This window comes from Perissodus microlepis, chromosome 3 (assembly GCF_051167445.1).
Source record: "Perissodus microlepis isolate ML-2025 ecotype Zambia chromosome 3, ASM5116744v1, whole genome shotgun sequence".
Lineage (NCBI taxonomy): Eukaryota > Metazoa > Chordata > Actinopteri > Cichliformes > Cichlidae > Perissodus > Perissodus microlepis.
In genome coordinates, this window is record NC_140463.1 from 12,924,547 (window position 1) to 12,943,696 (window position 19,150).

The window sequence follows — 19,150 nt, forward strand, 5'->3', positions numbered from 1 at the left end:
ATGGTAGTTTCTCTTTGCCCGGATAAAAAGAATTTGTTAAACAGCCCTCACTGGATTGACCAATGCTTGTAATGGGAAAGCCTAAGTGAGAGGGTGCTGACCAAGAAACAAACCCCTACTCCAAAAATAACACCTTCAAACTCCACTGAAATTTGTAGCTGCCCATATGGACAAGCCAAATGCATTCTGCAGAACATCTTTATGATGAGACTAGACGACCGGGGCGGCGGGTTGGGAAGCTCATCTTGTAACCGGAAGGTTGCCGGTTCGATGGACAAGACACTTTACCTACTGCCTACTGGTGTTGGCCAGAGGGGCTGATGGCGTGATATGGCAGTCTCACTTCTGTCAGTCTGCCCCAGGGCAGCTGTGGCTACAACTGTAGCTTGCCTCCACCAGTGTGTGAGTGAATGAATAGTGGAATTGTAAAGCGCTTTGAGGGTGTCGAAAAGCGCTATATAAATGCAATCCATTATTATTATTATTAGACAAAGGTTGAACTATTTGGCCAAAATGACAGGTGGTGTGTTTGGAGGAGTAGCACTGCAGCGGCCGTCAAGCATGGTGGTAGCGTCATGCTCTGGGGCTGTTTTTACACTATTGCTACTGGTACATTACACAATGTGGATGCAATAATACAGGACTCTCCTTTTTTTTTTACTTGACAACGATCCCAAACACAAATGAAAACTCGATTTCAAATGGATAAAGCACATTAGCTCACATTAGCTAAGCCAGGTCTTTGCGAGGAAACTAACCAATTGAAATAAACTCTACCAATTCTGCCATGATGAATGGTCAAATATCCAGCCTGAATTATGCCAGAAGCTTGTTGATGGATACCAAGTGTTTGGTTGAGGTCAAACCTTCTGAGACATTTAACCAAATACTAGTGAGGATGTAAGTATGTATTTAAGTCTTTATGCATAGTTTTCGACCCTGTGTGAATTAGAGAAAATTCCAAATAAATTCAAACTTAAGCACCCGGCTCTTGTTTTTTAAAGTAATTAAAGATGTATGCTATACCATCATTCCACCATCGAAAAAGGTCAGTTCCAATAAATTATTTAAAAAAAACAAATTACCATGACATTCATGATGAGTGTATATAAACTTCTGACCACAACTGTATGTTTAAATGTGGAATGAATGGGTGGTGTCTGTAACACTAATATTAGTGCACATCTTTTCATTTTTCTAAGCCTGTCAGCTTTTCAAAGCCTCTGAATGTATTGCAGGAAATATTCATTAAAGCTGAAAAGACTGGAGTTCAAGCTGAACAGTTTCAGAGCCAAAAAGTAGAAGTAATGAAATTCTGGAAAAACACAGACTGGTTGGTTACCACACGCTTTATTTTTCCATCCTTTAGCAGGAATAGTACAAGTATAAAGGAGATGGATAAAAGCAGCATGTCTCTTGTCTCTGCGAACACTGTCACATTAGGTCAGCACTCGGTTGGTCAGTCAGTCCATCCAAGTCACCGTGGAAACCACCTGAGAAGACAACCAGCGTAAACTCTGACTGCTGTTCTTTCTGTCACAGACCTTGGCTCCTTTTCACAAATCATATCCCAGTTCTTCTGTTGGAATCATCTGTGTTTGAGGATGACCTCTGCCCTGATGCTGGACTGTCAGGCGACGTACAGTGGTGTGAAAAAGTGTTTGCCCCCTTCCTAATTTCCTACTTTTTGTGTATTTGTCACTCTTAAGTGTTTCAGATCATCAAACAAATTTAAATATTAGACAAAGATAACATGGCCCTGTATGAAAAAGTATTTGTAATTAAACAGAAATTTTCTAACAAACTGAAGCAAGCTAAGAGATCTCAAAAAGCAAAACAACATACCACGATCCAAAGAAACAGCTGATAAACAAAGTAGGTGACATCTCTCAGTCTGGAAAGGGTTAGAAGGCCATTTCTAAGGTTTTGGGACTTCAGTGAACCACGGTGAGAGCCATTATCCACATATGGACAAAACCTCGAACAGTGATGAACTTTCACAGGCCAGCCTACCAAAATTACTGCAGGAGTGCATCAGCAACTCATCCAGGAGGTCACAAAAGAACGATTCTTGACCTCAAGCTGAGATCATGAACAGATGGCCGTATATTCTCACTTGGGTTCTGCAGGAGGACAGTCATCCAAAGCACAACAGCAAGTCCACCTCAATGGCTTAAGAAAAACAAAATGAAAACTTTGGAGTGGCCAAAGTCAAATTCCTGACCTGAATCCGATTGAGATGCTGTAGCATGACCTCAAAAAGGTGGTTTAGGCTTGAAAATCCTCCAATGTGGCTAAATTACAACAATTCTGCAAAAATGAGCGGGCCGAAATTCATTCACAGCACTGTACAAGACAGACTGCCATTTATGGTAAACGCTTCGTTTCAGCTGTTGTTGCTAAGTTTGGCCCAACTAGTTATTAGGTTTAAGGGAGCGATCACTTTTTCACACAGGGCCATGTAGGTTTTTTCCTCTTAAAAATAAACACCTTCATTTAGAAACTGCATTTTGTGTTTACTTGTGTTATCTTTATCTAATATTTAAATTCTTTTGATGATCTGAAACATTTAAGTGTGACAAATCTACAAAGGAAATAGCAAATCAGGAAGGGGGGGAAACACCTTTTTGAACCACTGTATAAACTAGGACATTTTATTCACTCAACAGCTTATCAGGCAAAGTTGGAAATACAAACCCATCAGTTTAGGTGGGCAGAAAACTTAACTCCAGTAAAAATTGCTAACATATCTGTAATGTCTCTTTCCACCTCCACCAGTGATGTTTCCTCAGGCATGTTTCCTCTTTCTGAATTTCTTACTTAAACTTCACTGTTCTCTTCAGCAATCACCACATAACATATATGATGGTAAATCACAAAAGCCGATTGTACCTTACCTAATAAGTCCAGGACACGCTGATGAAGGCTGGAGCTTCAGGTTCATATGTCAAACTGGCAGATCTGCGTCCGCGAGCAGCTGTGTTACACGTCTGGAAGTTAAAGACAAAGTCCAGGCTTTACAAAACCAAGAGTGATCCATTCATTTAGGACTGAAGCCACTGACAGCAAACATTTGACCTTTTGTGTCAAAACCCTCCAATTATAACATTTTTATTGAATCTGATGATAGTAGTCTCTGAAAGTCGATCAGCATCTATTATATATGGGTCGATTCATCTTTTAAAAATGATGAATTCCGGTGATAACGATGAACAGCATCAGCAACAGCAGTTTCAAAAGTTGAAGAACCTTTTAACCCTTTAAGACCTATAGAACCAAGTCCGCCAAAGCTTACTTTATATTTTTACATGCTGTAGTGCCATTTTTGGGAGCATTTCAAGTTGCTATACATCAATACAACTGTTATAGCCCAAATTTTAATAATATTTATGCATTAAATCCATAGTAACCACATAAATTGCAAAAAAGTGCAATAAACTACAGAAAAATTGAACATCGTTTTTGTTTTTTTTTACATATATTTCTAATTAGAGAAATTTAAGAGGTTTATCCCTCAAAACTTTAAATACAAAAAAGTTGCAAAAAATAGTTTACAACCACAGGAAATTTATTTTGAGTGTCTTCATAGTTTTATTTTTGAGATACACCAATTTTTATATACTGCAGAAAAATTGAAAAACAATCCTATAATGCAAATTTGCAAAGAAAACAGCATGTGCATCAAAATAAACTATTTAAAGCAGTGCAATTTGAGTTCTAAGCATCCCAGAAACTATTCAGAAAAGCATAAAGTCAAACATGACTTTTAAAAACACCAGTATAGGCTTTTAAGGCCTACAAATAAAAAACTACATTTTCCGCAAAATGACGTCACTTCCGGTTTCGGGCAGGTAATGGCGGAAATGCGGTCGTTCGCGCTGACGTCTATTTCAATGTAGGAAGTGTTACGAACAGATGATCGGATTGGCAAAGTGTGTTTCTGGAATATTACATTTTTGTTCCTGCAAGCGCTTTTTATGCAATTTTTGCAAAGCTATATGTGGAAGGAAACCGTGACCTAGCACAAGCTGATGGCATAAGATGTAAGTACAACTCCTCCGGTTTCATATGCAAAACAAAATTATTGCGCTAGCTTACATGGTTCCGGTTCTACAGGGATTTAAAAATAGTTACGCAAAACGGAGCGTTGCCGCTCCGACCGGCTTTAAAGGGTTAATGCTTGATGCACTGCACCCATATCTAACAGCACGGGCAAATTAGGAAAAAAATCTATGGTGTCATGGACAAGAAAGTCTACCACAACATTTTAGTGCATTATGGAGTCTCTTCTGGACCGGAGCTGATTAGTCGTGGGTTCATATACCAACAAGACATTGACCCCAATCATAAGTCAAAGCTGCGCAGACACTATTTGACCAAGAAAAAAGAATGTGAAGTTCTGGACCTGATGAAATGGCGAAGCGAAAGGTCAGACTTCAGTTCTGTTGAGCAGATTTGAGATTTAATGTATTCAAAGACAGCTCGCTAAAGTTTTATGCAAACCAATTCTCTGTGGACAGCTAGAAGCTATTTGGACATCAATAGCAAAAGACACTATGGATAAGGAACAGTAAATAATGCGCTTCAGTGCTTGAACATTTGCACACTGAAGAGAAACGTCTATGTGCAGAGCAATGTCTCATGAAATCAGAAAAGATGGCCAGATTCTTTCTGATTTCTCAGATTCAGATTCTTTCTATGAACATTTGCGTACCGGGATGCAGTTGTTCCCCTGTTTGGGACACAGGTGGAGTTGGCAGTGAAGGAAGATGTCACTAGAGCCCCCAGTGAACCGGAACATGTTGAAGGAGAAGTAAGTGGAGGTTGCCAGTCCGTTTTCCTCCACCTGCACCGTCGGGTCAGCAGGGTCTGCACAGCTGTTCATAAGCAGGAAAATAAACTTTGTTCAGGAGTCCATAATAGCGATCAAAAGGAGTTGAATTAATCTCTGAGCAGCAGTGAGCAACCACCACCTCTGAGTCTCTCTCACCCGTTAATGATCAGATCATGTCTTGGACTGCTGGTGGGTGATGCCTGGTCAGTTGCCCAGCAGGAGTCGGTCACCACACTGACCATGCTTCCATCCAAGCCATCGGTCTTCAACTCCATCCAGATTTTCTGGTTCAACTTCAATTCACTGTTCCACTCCACAAGTTGTGTGCGGCCAGCATCAGTGTAGGCCTTGATAGTCAGAGTGTAATTCCAAGCTCCAGATGTGATGCGCTGTGCAACGGACCTGCAGAATGCACACATTTACACTGTTGTTAACAACAATCCCAACATCTTAAAATACTTTACACAATACCTAGCAGCCATTACAAACCAGTCTCTGATTCTGAAGGTTGCAGTGTTGATGTTCGGCTGACTGTGAACACAGGAGAAGTCGATCTGGACTTGGTCGTTGCGAGTGATAACGTCAGAAGAGTAATTCTGGCTCCTGATGGTGTTCTTATAGATGACGTAGCTGTTGTTGGTCTGCAGGGTCACATAATCAGATACTAAGCAAGTTCTTCATTGTTTCATCTTTAACATCTGATACTCTTTAAGATGTTGATTGACTGGTATAAACTTCAGATGACCAAAAATTTTAGAATTCACAGAGATCAAAGCTTAAACAGCAGGAGATGAAACCCACCGTGACCACCGTCCCACAGCTGTTGCTGCTGTTGAAGCTGAAGGTCACCATGTGGGTGAGCTCGTCCATCTGACCCCTGCAGGTCGGGTCGTTGAGCTGTAAAGCAGAGTAGTTGATGTCTTTGTCCTCCAGGAGACAACCAACCAGAGTGAGTGAAGCAGAGTTCTCCTTGCAGACCGTTGGATCACCTGAACGTCACAATATCAGTCAGAAAAATCACAGTTAGAAGTTTTCCTCCATTATTCAGCCCTGTTGTCATGGTGAAGTCACAGCTGTCGTACCCAAAGAGTTGTTTTCTTGGTACTTGGAGGCAAAAATGGCCCGACAGAAGCAGCGAGTGTCACCACCGACCGTCTTCTCACCACAGAACTCGTGATCGCTGCAGGTCCTGTCCTGACAGAAGGCCTCAGAGGCTACAGAGGGACACACTGATGTATTATCCTGAAAACATGTGAGCTCTAAAACTCCAGAGTTCAGTTCTTTAACAAAGGAGAGCTCATTAATAGGGGTGGGTTTTGATTAGTGATTTATCGATTAAAATCGATTCTAGCTTGGATAACGTGATATCGATTCATTAAAATCCTGAATCGATTTTTTAATATAAATTTATTTTGCCCGAAAAGCCAGAATCTCAGGTTAAACCTCACACAATTTCAACAACCACCAAACAGCTAAAACAGTAAATGAGAGCAGGTACACAGATTCTGCACAAAGACGTAAACACAAAGCGCGGACCCGCGGATCAGGATCAGAATCAGTGAGATGTTGCCTTTCTCACCCGACGGCACGGACTGGGGCTGAAAGCCGACAGCTTGCTGATTCTGATGTTTCGGCGGGTCCGCGCTTTGTGTGTACGTATTTTTTGCGCTAGATTCCGAAGCTGCAGGTTTTGTCTCTCTCCAACCAAAATTCACTGAACCAGCAGCAAAAGAAGCAGCAAACTACGCTTCACATTTGATAAACATCGACGTGAATTCCCTCTTACTTTTGCTGTTTTGCTTCCACCACGATACAATCACACTTCATGCACAGCTCTCTCTCTCTCTCTCTCAGTCTACTTCAAGAACAGTTTTGTTGAGCTAGTTAATAGGTATGCCCTCATTGTCATCTGTTGTGATTTTATTTTGAAAGGATGCTTCCTGTTATGCTGCGGAGTATACGCGAGAGTTCAATAAACAAAGTCACCTTTTGGTGTGAATGTTCCGATAAAAGCCGATGCCCCACGTGTGATTATTCCTCCGTCTTGATAATAAGTATCTTCAATATTCATGCAGATTCTGCTGGAAGACCCGTCTCTGCTAACAAGTTTCCAGTGTAAAAATCTGTTTTCTTCATTATTCGCTTGCGCACAAGTCTACCATTGTTTACAGCGCTGTTGGCCGCTGTTTTTTTTTTTTTCTTTTACTTCCTTCCGAAAAGAAAACCTAATTTCTGCTGTTCAATAGGCTACTGAACAAATTTAAACTTTTTAAAATTATGCAAAATTGCAAAACGTTTAGCTGTGTCTCTAATAAAACCTCTGTAACTTTGCTCTGCTTCACTTCAGCAGCATCAGGTACTGTTCATATGCTGATTAATGGGTTTCTTTCGTTTTTGATCTACTACAGAATATTTTTATAAAATCTCAGGCCAGGAAAATCACCTTCGCGTTTTTCTGTGTTTTATCCTCAGTTACTTTGACACAAAGGTATCTGCTGTGATGCTTACACCTTTGATAAAGTCTCGCAAGTGTCAGCTTTCTTTTTATAGATATAAAAATATAGAAATGTACCGATGCATGATCTGAATTATAATATTTCTGACTGTCTGAGGCCAAATTTCCCCGATTCAAATCAAATCGAATCGAATCAGAATTGAATCGATTCTAGAAATCAGTGACGATCTGACGTCTTATTAAGGTCTTATTAACATCTTACAGCAGCCGGTCTTTGATGTCCAGCCATCCAGAGTGTGGTTGTGTAGACTGCAGGCTCTGGCGTAGGCCTTCGGGAACTGACAGTTGAGTCCGTCCACTGCAGGATATTTGCACAAAGTGTCGGTGCAGGCGGTTATGTAGGGCTCTGGGTCAATGTCAGTGTTACAGGAGGAGAAGGGCGCCTCCTTCAGGAGATTACAGCTGTACCACAGATAGAGAAACAAAATTGAAGACAATAAAATAATAATCTGTAATCAGTTGTGTTTATCTTCCATCTATGCTACAGTCACATGTGATGTACCATGTAATTTACAAGACAGATCAACACACGTGTTTTTTATTACGTCAAAGGGTAAACAGATCCTGCCTTGTGGATCAGTCTGCTCACCATTCAGTCACACTGTTGCAGTTGATCGTGCTGTCAGCAGTCTCACTGTACTGCCTCTCACAGCTAGGGAGCAACAAACAACAAAGTTCAGGCTCCTTTATACAAACAGAATATCTGCAACATCAGCAGCAGCAGCAGTCAGAGGGACTCTGAGCTTGTGATGAGGTCTTACCTGGTGGAGCTGTACTCAGAGAGTCTCAGGTCACTCAGAGACCTGCTGGAGTTTCCACACAGACCCTCCACAGATGAACCAGCAGGTCCTGCACAGGATCAGGACAGAATGAGTCAGATCAGCATCAATATTCAAACTGGACGAACACAACAGCTCAATAAATAACAGCACAGTTTAGAATTTACATTACATGAGTTAAACTTTATCTTCTGTACCTTCTAAGAGGATCTGTGCGGTATAGTCGTCAAAGAAGACAGAGATGATGAGGTTGGAGAGCGACAGCTTGGCAGTGACTCCAGTTTGGTCCTTAGAGAGCTGCACACCGTGAACCAGCTGAGATGAGCTGTCGAGGGTCAGTGTGGAGTCGTCCAGCTGCATCACAGCAGAGACAAAGTGGAGGAAACACTGAGTGAAACATGTCAAACACACAAACAGGCTGATTTCACAGCAACAACCACTGAGTTCAGCAGCTCTGAAAGAACTGCTTCTAACAGCCCTGAGAAGAAAGATGAGAGGAGATACAGCAGAGGATGAGGGAGGACTTTGGATCAGACTCCACTCTGACACATGAACTGTGGCTGTAGGTCGCTTACCTGAACTCTCCCACCTTGTTCCAGGTGAATGTAATGCACGTCCACACGCAGCGTCACACTGTCCAAAAAGCTCACATCTTTACGACGTCTGTCCCTGAAGTTCCCCAGAACATGGAAATCTGGGAGTGACGGAGTCGAGAACAGAGAGTACGCACAGCGATCCTGGATGGAGTTCATATGGCCGTGGACGTCGATGACAGTGGGGCCGGTCACAGTGCAGGTGGAGGCCAACACGCAGCTAACAAAGGCAACCAACCACAAACATCACCATGAGTTGCTGCCAAAGAAGGTTACCCCAGGGGACCCTCTATTTCTTAAGTTATTTCACTGTAGAACCTTTTAGTAACAAAATATGAAGAGAAAATATTTACATGCCGTTGCCTTGACAATGCTCCAATGGACCACAACCAGAGGTCTGGAGGGTTGCAGTCTCAGAACAGGTGACACTGGAGCAGATTTGTGGGTCAGAGTTGACCACAGTACCAGGTTTATACACAGTACCTGGGAAGAGATAGAGGCTTCACTTTAGTTCAACAGTTTTCCAACTGTAAGTGCAAATAAAACAGTAACAATCAAATCTTTCAGAATTACATAATCCCAAAGTCACGGTAGGAGTTTAAGATTCACTAACCTGAGTGTCTGCATCCACTGATATCTATGGTATCATCATTTTGATAGTTGTAAAGAATGTTATTAACCTCTACTTTGTTGATTATGACATCACTGACCCGAGTACGATAGAGCTAAACAGAAACAAACACAGCTAATGTTATAATCACAGAGCAGAAAGAACTGACATCAAGCTGAAAACAGACACAAATGTTGGCATTAAATATAAAGTATTTAACATATTACGTCAAAGTGTTATTGTTCATATACACACAGACTCACCACCACTAAACCAATGCCATGTGCTTCCAAACTCAGAGCTGCTTCTGTCCCAAAGTTGAATAGGTCTAAGCTAATCTGTAAACAGGTTAACAGGAAAGATTCAGTCACTGTGAAGAAGTTTCATCTGAAAGTGTTTAGAAAAGCTCAGGTTCACAACATTAACATTGGGCCTGTTGAGCTGCATTGCTAAAACATTTTGAATTTCATAATGGAGTGTTTCCATATGCTATAAAAACTACAGTCATCACACATGTTTTTAAATCAGGTGATTATATAACCAATCATCAGACCAATCCTTCTGCTAGCAACAAAAATAGCAGAAAAAGTGATTTTTAAACAAACACGATCATAATCCAACATGTTGTCATATACTGAAGTGGTATCCATGCAAGTCTCTGTTTTCATGGTCTGTATTGTCTTAACGTGCTTCTGTTTTCAGTGTTTTATAGTTGCTTTTGATGTTTAGTTTGTTTGGTTATGATTATGCATTACTTTTACCATTCACATGCGTTGGTCCTGTCTCCTGTCTACGCTTAGATGCCTTTGCATCTTTGGTTTTCCTTCACCCTTCAGGTGAAAACTAGCCTGTACGGCTGCATCTGACATACTCATGTTAATTAGTCTACAATGTCCCTTTAAAACATAAAAAATAAAAAAAAAACATTTTTCATTTTATGTTTGTTTTCAGTGTTGAAACTATTAATTTTAGGCACACCCTTCAGGCTTTGTGATACAGAGCAGGACTCACCTTTGAACTGCTGATCTTCATGGTTATTTGCACACTGCATCTCAAACTGTTCTGAATTGTTTGTGTTTTATTTCTAATCCAACGTTCAAGAAAAGAATCTGCTTGAACTATATCAAAATCTGCTCTCCTTGTGTCAGGTGAGCTCCCCATGATGCAGTCGCCTTTATTCCCAGGGTCGTAAAACTTGTCAAAACAGAACGCAATCTTTCGTCTTGTGAAGTTCACCTGTAAAAATCAGAGACACAACAAATCAAATAGCAAAATATTTTGTGGGTTTTTCTGTCATGTACAGCTGAACTGTTGGTGCTCAGGTTTCAGTCAGAGCTCTCGCTCTGCTTCAGGAAGCTGCATCAGGTGATGGTTACATACTCAGCATCACTGCAGAGGACATTAATAAGACGCTGATCTCTGAACTCTTCACTCAGTCTGCAAACATCATCTCTGCTACAGGTGGAGATTAAACAGCAACAACACATAAAGCTCTTCTAAAACATCAGGCTTCATCCTACTCACATAGAGCTTCTCATACTTCTGTCCATAATACGTGATGGGACATGAGCTGATGTCCACCATTGAAGACTCAGTGATTGTCTGTTGCCGAGCACCTGAAGACACAGACACACGTGAGAGGTGTGAGCTGCAGCCTGTTAGCTGTTAGGACAAACAAAGGTTCACATTCACGCGTTTGTAGAAACAAAGTATTCGTACACGTTGCCAAAATCTTGGAAAAGGAGGGTAGATTACAAGTTAAACTTGGGGAACTTATATGGATGGGTATAGTAGACTTAACTTTTTTATTACTTACTCACTTTACACTCTCATTTGTAATAGCAGAGCATACTCGATGCAGCGATGGACAGCCGGATAGGTCATGATCAGTCTCATAGCTGGTGTAAAACAACTATTCAAATTATTTTGCTAAAGAAATAGGGTTGATGGATATATGGGGACTTATGAAGTCTTATCTATGTTACGGTAGTACATTAACATGTACTCTCACGACAGGCCTAAACACTAAAGTACAGAAATGTTACTATGTTGTAACTTCAGATATTGCATCGTATAGATCAGCTATGCAGTGTTTGGAAAAGAGAATGAGAGCTGTTTTGATCTGAATATGATGAGTTGATAACATTCAGAGTGCCAGTGAGGCTAAAACAAAGTAAAACAAAATGTATGAAATACATGACAGGGACTCACAGATAATCAGGGTGAAGCTGAAAAATCAGTAACAGACAGATATGGACGAGGAAAAAACTCCAAATGCAAAGACTGGAGGTCCACTACGAAGCAGGATTCAATCTTATTTACGCTGGGTTTCCTGTCCTGTGAAAGTGTGACTGGGGCATATCATGATGGTAACTAATACTGCAAACCTAACCTGCACTGGGTAAGAGATCAGCAGGTATGAAATCAATCACCTATTCTCCAGAAATGAGCTTGGCCATTTCTGGGAGATCCCTCGGACCTCTGTATGGCGAGCAGTGTTGGTCAAGTTACTTGAAAAAAGTAATCAGTAACTAATTACTGATTACTTCCCCAAAAAAGTAATGCCGTTACTTTACTGATTACTTATTTTCAAAAGTAATTAATTACTTAGTTACTTAGTTACTTTTTAAAAACACGATTTACAACCTGAATAGGTGATAAAGTGATAGATCTTTCAGCCCAATTCTACTTTTTCTGCATAATCCATCATACAAAATGTAATCAAATGGAAAAGTCTCTTTTTTTAAACTTGTTTTATCAGTTTTAATCTTTTAACTTTATGCATCAAGCAAAAATTAAATTATATGCACCATTCTCTGACTTGAAGAAATTAGTTTAACTTTTAAACCTATTTTCTGCACATTCCAGCACATAAAATAAAATATTTTTTTGTGTTTACACTCAGTCTTTCAAATAGATGCAAGTAAAACACAGCAGAAAATAAATAAAATCAAAGACTAGCGGTCCTGTTGCTCTATTTTCACCTATAAAGAAGGAGTGGCGTAGGCGGATGTTTGCCCTGGTGCAGGTGTGCCGCAGCGGTCAGTTGAAGAATCCGCGAGTTTCTCTGTGAGTTTCCCATTACGTCGTAGCGCACTCGGTGCTTGTTTAGGGGTTTTTTTTTCGCTGTAAAAAGAAGTTTTCTTCCCACGCACAACGGACACTAATGTTTTTGTCACTTTTTATGGAATCAAACTCAAAGTAAGGTCAGTACTTCCAGGCTTTAAACGGTGCACGCTCATAATCTCTCCCGCACTTGATATATTATCCATTGTTGATCTGCACACAGCTGTTGTCACAAACGTCGCACTCGCTTACGTCACTGTCATGAGACATTCTTGCAAAAAAATCACGGTTTTAGTAACGCAGTAACGCAGCGTTCCTACGGGAAAGTAACGGTAATCTAATTACCGTTTTTGCAATAGTAATCCCTTACTTTACTCGTTACTTGAAAAAAGTAATCAGATTACAGTAACGCGTTACTGCCCATCTCTTATGGCGAGTAAGGAGGGTCTAAACTTTTCCAATGACATCTAATGTTTTTGTATTTCTCTGAGTATCAGTTAAGAAAAAAAAAGATTCTCAACTTTATTTGCTGATTTTCTCCTGGCTAGCTGCAGATATCTTAACACATCTTTTCTGTTTTATAAGCATTAATATATTATTCTAAAAGAGAGCAGATATTTGTATTGGTGACCTTGTTAAACATTTTTCAGTTTTACTAACTGAAGTGCTTAAAGTATAAACTTTTAGTACTATATATTTCTCTACAGTGCCTTTCTCTTCACACACACACTGCTATTTTTGTATATAGCGATCCATATTTTCCCCATGGTACAGTTTTATCTTCCTGCATCCAGTAAATATGGAAGCTTGTTTCTGCCACTGAAAAAAAAATGCTGTCAGTTATCTGCAAGTTACACTTTTGGTTTATTGTCTTTAAATTTCAATTTAGTAACTCAAATTTAGGATCAGGACTAGGGGTTATAATTTGTCTGAGTCTTATTAGTTCAAAATGCCATGAAAATAACTCAATATTAACAAAAAACAGGACTTGAAATGTTCAGTTATTACGTGAAAAGTTTAAGATGAGTGAGTTAAATTGAATGTGAACAGAAAACAGGAAATAATTTCTTCCACATAGACCCAAAACTACAGGGAGTGCAGAATTATTAGGCGAATGAGTATTTTGTCCACATCATCCTCTTCATGCATGTTGTCTTACTCCAAGCTGTATAGGCTCGAAAGCCTACTACCAATTAAGCATATTAGGTGATGTGCATCTCTGTAATGAGAAGGGGTGTGGTCTAATGACATCAACACCCTATATCAGGTGTGCATAATTATTAGGCAACTTCCTTTCCTTTGGCAAAATGGGTCAAAAGAAGGACTTGACAGGCTCAGAAAAGTCAAAAATAGTGAGATATCTTGCAGAGGGATGCAGCAGTCTCAAAATTGCAAAGCTTCTGAAGCGTGATCATCGAACAATCAAGCGTTTCATTCAAAATAGTCAACAGGGTCGCAAGAAGCGTGTGGAAAAACCAAGGCGCAAAATAACTGCCCATGAACTGAGAAAAGTCAAGCGTGCAGCTGCCAAGATGCCACTTGCCACCAGTTTGGCCATATTTCAGAGCTGCAACATCACTGGAGTGCCCAAAAGCACAAGGTGTGCAATACTCAGAGACATGGCCAAGGTAAGAAAGGCTGAAAGACGACCACCACTGAACAAGACACACAAGCTGAAACGTCAAGACTGGGCCAAGAAATATCTCAAGACTGGTTTTTCTAAGGTTTTATGGACTGATGAAATGAGAGTGAGTCTTGATGGGCCAGATGGATGGGCCCGTGGCTGGATTGGTAAAGGGCAGAGAGCTCCAGTCCGACTCAGACGCCAGCAAGGTGGAGGTGGAGTACTGGTTTGGGCTGGTATCATCAAAGATGAGCTTGTGGGGCCTTTTCGGGTTGAGGATGGAGTCAAGCTCAACTCCCAGTCCTACTGCCAGTTTCTGGAAGACACCTTCTTCAAGCAGTGGTACAGGAAGAAGTCTGCATCCTTCAAGAAAAACATGATTTTCATGCAGGACAATGCTCCATCACACGCGTCCAAGTACTCCACAGCGTGGCTGGCAAGAAAGGGTATAAAAGAAGAAAAACTAATGACATGGCCACCTTGTTCACCTGATCTGAACCCCATTGAGAACCTGTGGTCCATCATCAAATGTGAGATTTACAAGGAGGGAAAACAGTACACCTCTCTGAACAGTGTCTGGGAGGCTGTGGTTACTGCTGCACGCAATGTTGATGGTGAACAGATCAAAACACTGACAGAATCCATGGATGGCAGGCTTTTGAGTGTCCTTGCAAAGAAAGGTGGCTATATTGGTCGCTGATTTGTTTTTGTTTTGTTTTTGAATGTCAGAAATGTATATTTGTGAATGTGGAGATGTTATATTGGTGTCACTGGTAAAAATAAATAATTGAAATGGATATATATTTGTTTTTTGTTAAGTTGCCTAATAATTATGCACAGTAATAGTCACCTGCACACACAGATATCCCCCTAAAATAGCTAAAACTAAAAACAAACTAAAAACTACTTCCAAAAACATTCAGCTTTGGTATTAATGAGTTTTTTGGGTTCATTGAGAACATGGTTGTTGTTCAATAAAAAGATTATTCCTCAAAAATACAACTTGCCTAATAATTCTGCACTCCCTGTATATTTACTGTGTTTGGACCTTGAAGGACACAAACATGTTAAATGTGAGCAAAATGTTAGTAAATCTCAGTGTTTTCAATGCAAAAAAGACCATAGCATTGTCAAACGCACCAAACCTTCCACGAGAAAAACATAGAAACTAAAAGACAAGACAGGGCGTTTGAAAGAGTTCAGGGAGTCGTGTTGAATGTAATTAATGAACCATCAGATTGCTGGATGGGCGGATGACAGAGATCTACATCCCTTGAACTCTTTAAAAATGCTTGTTTGTTTGTATGATTGTTTATTTTAAAATAAAGATATGAAAGCAAGGATCCCAGGAAAATCTGTCCATGTTTGTCAGATTATCAGCACTTCAAATGTCCTTCACTGTCCCTCCTCCCTTCAGGTAATTTGGTCTTTGTTCCTCAGTCTCTGATTATCAGTTCCTGAATACTAATCACCAAATACTCAAGTCTAGTAAGGATACTTTTAAAGTAGCTGCGGTGCATGCTTACCTGCCAGTACAATGAATGCAGACAGGAAGAGCAGTGGGCACAACATGTTGGAGAGAACCAATTGCCTGACAAAGACCTGAAAGAAAAAAAAAAAACACAGTTGGACATCTGTGATTGGACAGAAAGTAGCACAAACATCAAATGGTAACACTTGGGGTTATTACTGTACATCATCTGTAAGGTTAGGAAAATCCCAGCAGGCAGAATGTTTGAAATTATAACTCTGAAGATTTCACAGAAACAGACTAACTGAACAATCATCACTGTGCGATTTAAACATCTCCATGCTCCTTCAGCTGTCAGTGAAATTTGTCTCCTTGCATCAACACTTGGTACATTTCCTCTCTGAATCTAAGTTTATTTTCTCATTAAACACCAAACTTCAAAGAAGAGAAACATAACAATATGAATAAAAGACTGGAGGAATGCGTATCATGAGCAAAAAAAAACAAAGAAAACCCTGAATTTATCCTTTAAAAGGAGGACTCGGCATTTAAAAGTTCTAAAAGTCAGTGTGCGAGTTTTTCCCACTCCTTCGTCTGTCTGTTATTTATCCTGTTAAAGCCACAGAGATGCCCGTCAGTGACTCTTTATTGTTCTACTCGTGCAGCTCGTCTTACCTTCTGGAGCTCTGTTGGAGGATGAGGAGGGTGGAGGCTGCTGCTAAGGAGGCTCTCTGGTGATGGTGTCTCTGTGAGCAGTCCATCTCTCTTTATTTGGATCCTTCCTGCTGTCCACACCCAGGTAGAGAGGAGGGCTGGAGGAGCTACCTGATGGGAACCTCCCACTGATGAATCAGCCTCTTACAGAGAGACACCTAAAATAAGCCCCCGAGAGCTTCAGGTGTTTTTTGAAACCTTTCAGCATATAACATTTATGTCTTCTTAAATGGAATAAAATTAGAAATAATTTCTTTTGAACTTTGCTTGCTGAGATTTTTCTAGTGACCAACATCTTGTCCCGGTCCCGTTCGTAATCTCAGCTTTCTAATCACCACGTGGCTGCAAACACAAGTGCACATGGGCAAGAAAGTCGTCAAGGCCGCCAAGATACAGAGACAGCAGAGATGGAGGAGAGTCCCAAGGCTGGAACGTTTGAGGCCGGAGATATCGTATCAAACAAAAATGCCTTTAGTTCACTCCTTGTGCTGACAGATAAACAAAAGATTAATACACTAATCAATTTTTGTCAGAAGCACATCACATATGCCAGCAACACAACTCTGAGTAGCTACAGAGAGACTGATTAAGCAGTAAGAGTGAGTTACCCAGAATTAAACACAGATCGGTCACAGCTGTTATAGGTAAAAATGGAATAATGTCACTCTTTCACTGGCTAATATGATCACTTCACTGTAGGTCATTAGTTGCTCAATGAACATTTCATTAAACAGAGCAGGAATGTTTAAAACAGCGTGTTCAAACATCCTAGTTTTATTTTGAATGCTCACATTACTTCTTACTTTGCAAAAACACAAAACTAGCAGGGTCAGAATTATTAGCGTCACTGATGCTAACAGTCAGCTGTGTGTGGTCTCTGTTGGATAACAGCCTGAACCGTAATGTATCGATGATCCTTCTCACTCCAGTTCTTGACACTTGGAAAAATTTTGTTAATGTTGTATTTTTAGCTCCAGCTTTCTGAGCCTCAGCAAGTCTTTTTCTCAAGTCTAAACTGATTTCTTTTGGTTTTGGCACAATGTGTCTGTGTAAGTTGAAAGATAATCCTCAGTTTTAACTTATTTCACAAGTTTTGTGGATTTAAAGTTAAACTAGATCATTTGCACAGCTGTGGCTTAATAAAAAATTTTTTTTTTTCAGGATGGGTTTGATTACAATTATGTTGTTCTTGACAATAAAGATTCTCATTCTGATTTTGAAACAGAAATAATTTAGGCTTACTTAAGAAAACTAGTATGTTTACACATGCCATGCTGAAGTTTGAAAAGTTTTAACCCAAATTTTAAATTTTAGCGGATGAATGGAGGGAACATAACAGGATGTAAAATATTGGTCATTACATTTAAAGATGTTAGAAGGATCGTTGTGCTTAGTCTTTGGACTCACTGACCCACTGATCCAATCCTTTGTGAGCAGGTTTTCTGATGTTTGACAAAAATCTCTAGTAAGTGTCATTAGCATCAGCTTCATGTCAGAATTATTGGGTGTAACAGATAGAAAAGCTCCCACAGTCCCTTTATCAGCCCTCTGAAATATCAAAAGATGCATTTGAGTACACAGCATGTTTACAGGTTATCGTGTCAGTGTTACGTAGTTGTTATCAGTCCCTGACACACTCATCTGAAAAACCCCATTATACGTCATGTTGCTTTGACTCGGTGTAGACACAGATACAGGATGTGGAACAGTTTGGATAATAAGGACTTTAGTGTACATTTTGTTCCCACTGGGATTTTATTACAGCTAACAACAACATGCACTTTGCATTCTGAAAGCCTTCCTTTACTCTGACATTTGGGCTCTGAATCAAGAACCGTTAAGTTTGTACATGCTTCTCTGATGGTGAACATCTGTCGGCGTATGCTTATGTACTCGGGCTAACAAACTGCACCACAGAAAGTACACTATGTGTACTTTCAAAATGCATTTCTTGCAAAAATTTAATTTTTGTCATATGTACATCATCTTCATCACAGTCTCACTTTTTCAATCACATGACATTTTACCATGGTATTCTGGTTGTGCTTTTGTGCAAGAACACGTATTTTAAACTGGCCAGACTGCATCGAGATGGGATTTTGGTGGAGCCGAGTGTAAAATGAGGATCTTTCAGTGCAATGATGTCATTTTGCATGCACTGAAAGTTTTCGTGTCACCCTCACTGCACCTCATCTTTGGGATGACTGTGTATTCACACTGTTAGAGTCCTGTTAATAATTCAGTGCTTGCCTCATCTCCTACAATATTAGTTTCCTGTTTGCTATGGTCACACCTCTCTGTTTTCATCAAAAAACTGTGTGCTCAAGAGGGGGAAGCTATAAACAACTGAAACGTAAAGCTTGCAGAAACACCGAGATGAGATGAACAGACTCCAAAGTCCAATACAGCACTAATATATGTACACGGAGAAGGGGAAGTGGAGAAAGCCGGGGATAACGAGACACAGGTAAACTAAATTGAAGGATGAGCCAATGAAAGGGTAGCTAAAATCAAGGCACAAGGAAAATGCAGGAAACCACATAAACAAGTAAACCAAGAGTCAAATAGAATATTTACATAAATAAAACGAAAGTCCAAAAACTTAAAAACACTTGGTCAAATCACCCAGGACCGTGATACACTGTATGCTTTTGACTCCATTAGGTGGCGTAAAAGGAGAAATCGTCAGCTGGATAATTACTGGATTTCTACCTGAATGGTGTTTGAGCCAGAAAACAAGAATCAAACTCAGGCTGGTTGTTGCCACATTCTTTTTTTTTTTTTGGCAGAAAGTACAACAATAAAGATAATTGTAGGGCCTCTACAATATATAGTGTCTCAAAGCAACTTTTGGTGTGAATTGGCACTATATAAATAAAATTGAATAAAGAAGATGGAGTAAAGTAGTGTCTCTCTGTGTGTCTGCTGAACACTGTCCTCAAAA

At 40.1% G+C, this 19,150-nt stretch overlaps 1 protein-coding gene across 1 annotated transcript; it reads right to left on the reverse strand.

Annotated features, from left to right (window-relative positions):
* Positions 1 to 1,414: 1,414 nt before the first annotated feature.
* On the reverse strand, positions 1,415 to 16,253 carry LOC146389994 (uncharacterized). The gene is made up of 19 exons (XM_084920244.1): positions 16,168 to 16,253; positions 15,548 to 15,612; positions 10,856 to 10,947; positions 10,343 to 10,567; positions 9,598 to 9,669; positions 9,335 to 9,446; positions 9,075 to 9,204; positions 8,704 to 8,941; positions 8,326 to 8,482; positions 8,111 to 8,198; positions 7,939 to 8,001; positions 7,552 to 7,751; positions 5,917 to 6,048; positions 5,636 to 5,823; positions 5,324 to 5,475; positions 4,991 to 5,236; positions 4,715 to 4,877; positions 2,898 to 2,990; positions 1,415 to 1,493 (listed from the first exon to the last, which is right to left on the reverse strand). Exons 1-18 carry the CDS (start codon positions 16,251 to 16,253, stop codon positions 2,898 to 2,900), a joined length of 2,502 nt encoding a protein of 833 aa, XP_084776370.1. The 3' UTR covers positions 1,415 to 1,493.
* Between the last annotated feature and the right edge of the window lie 2,897 nt (positions 16,254 to 19,150).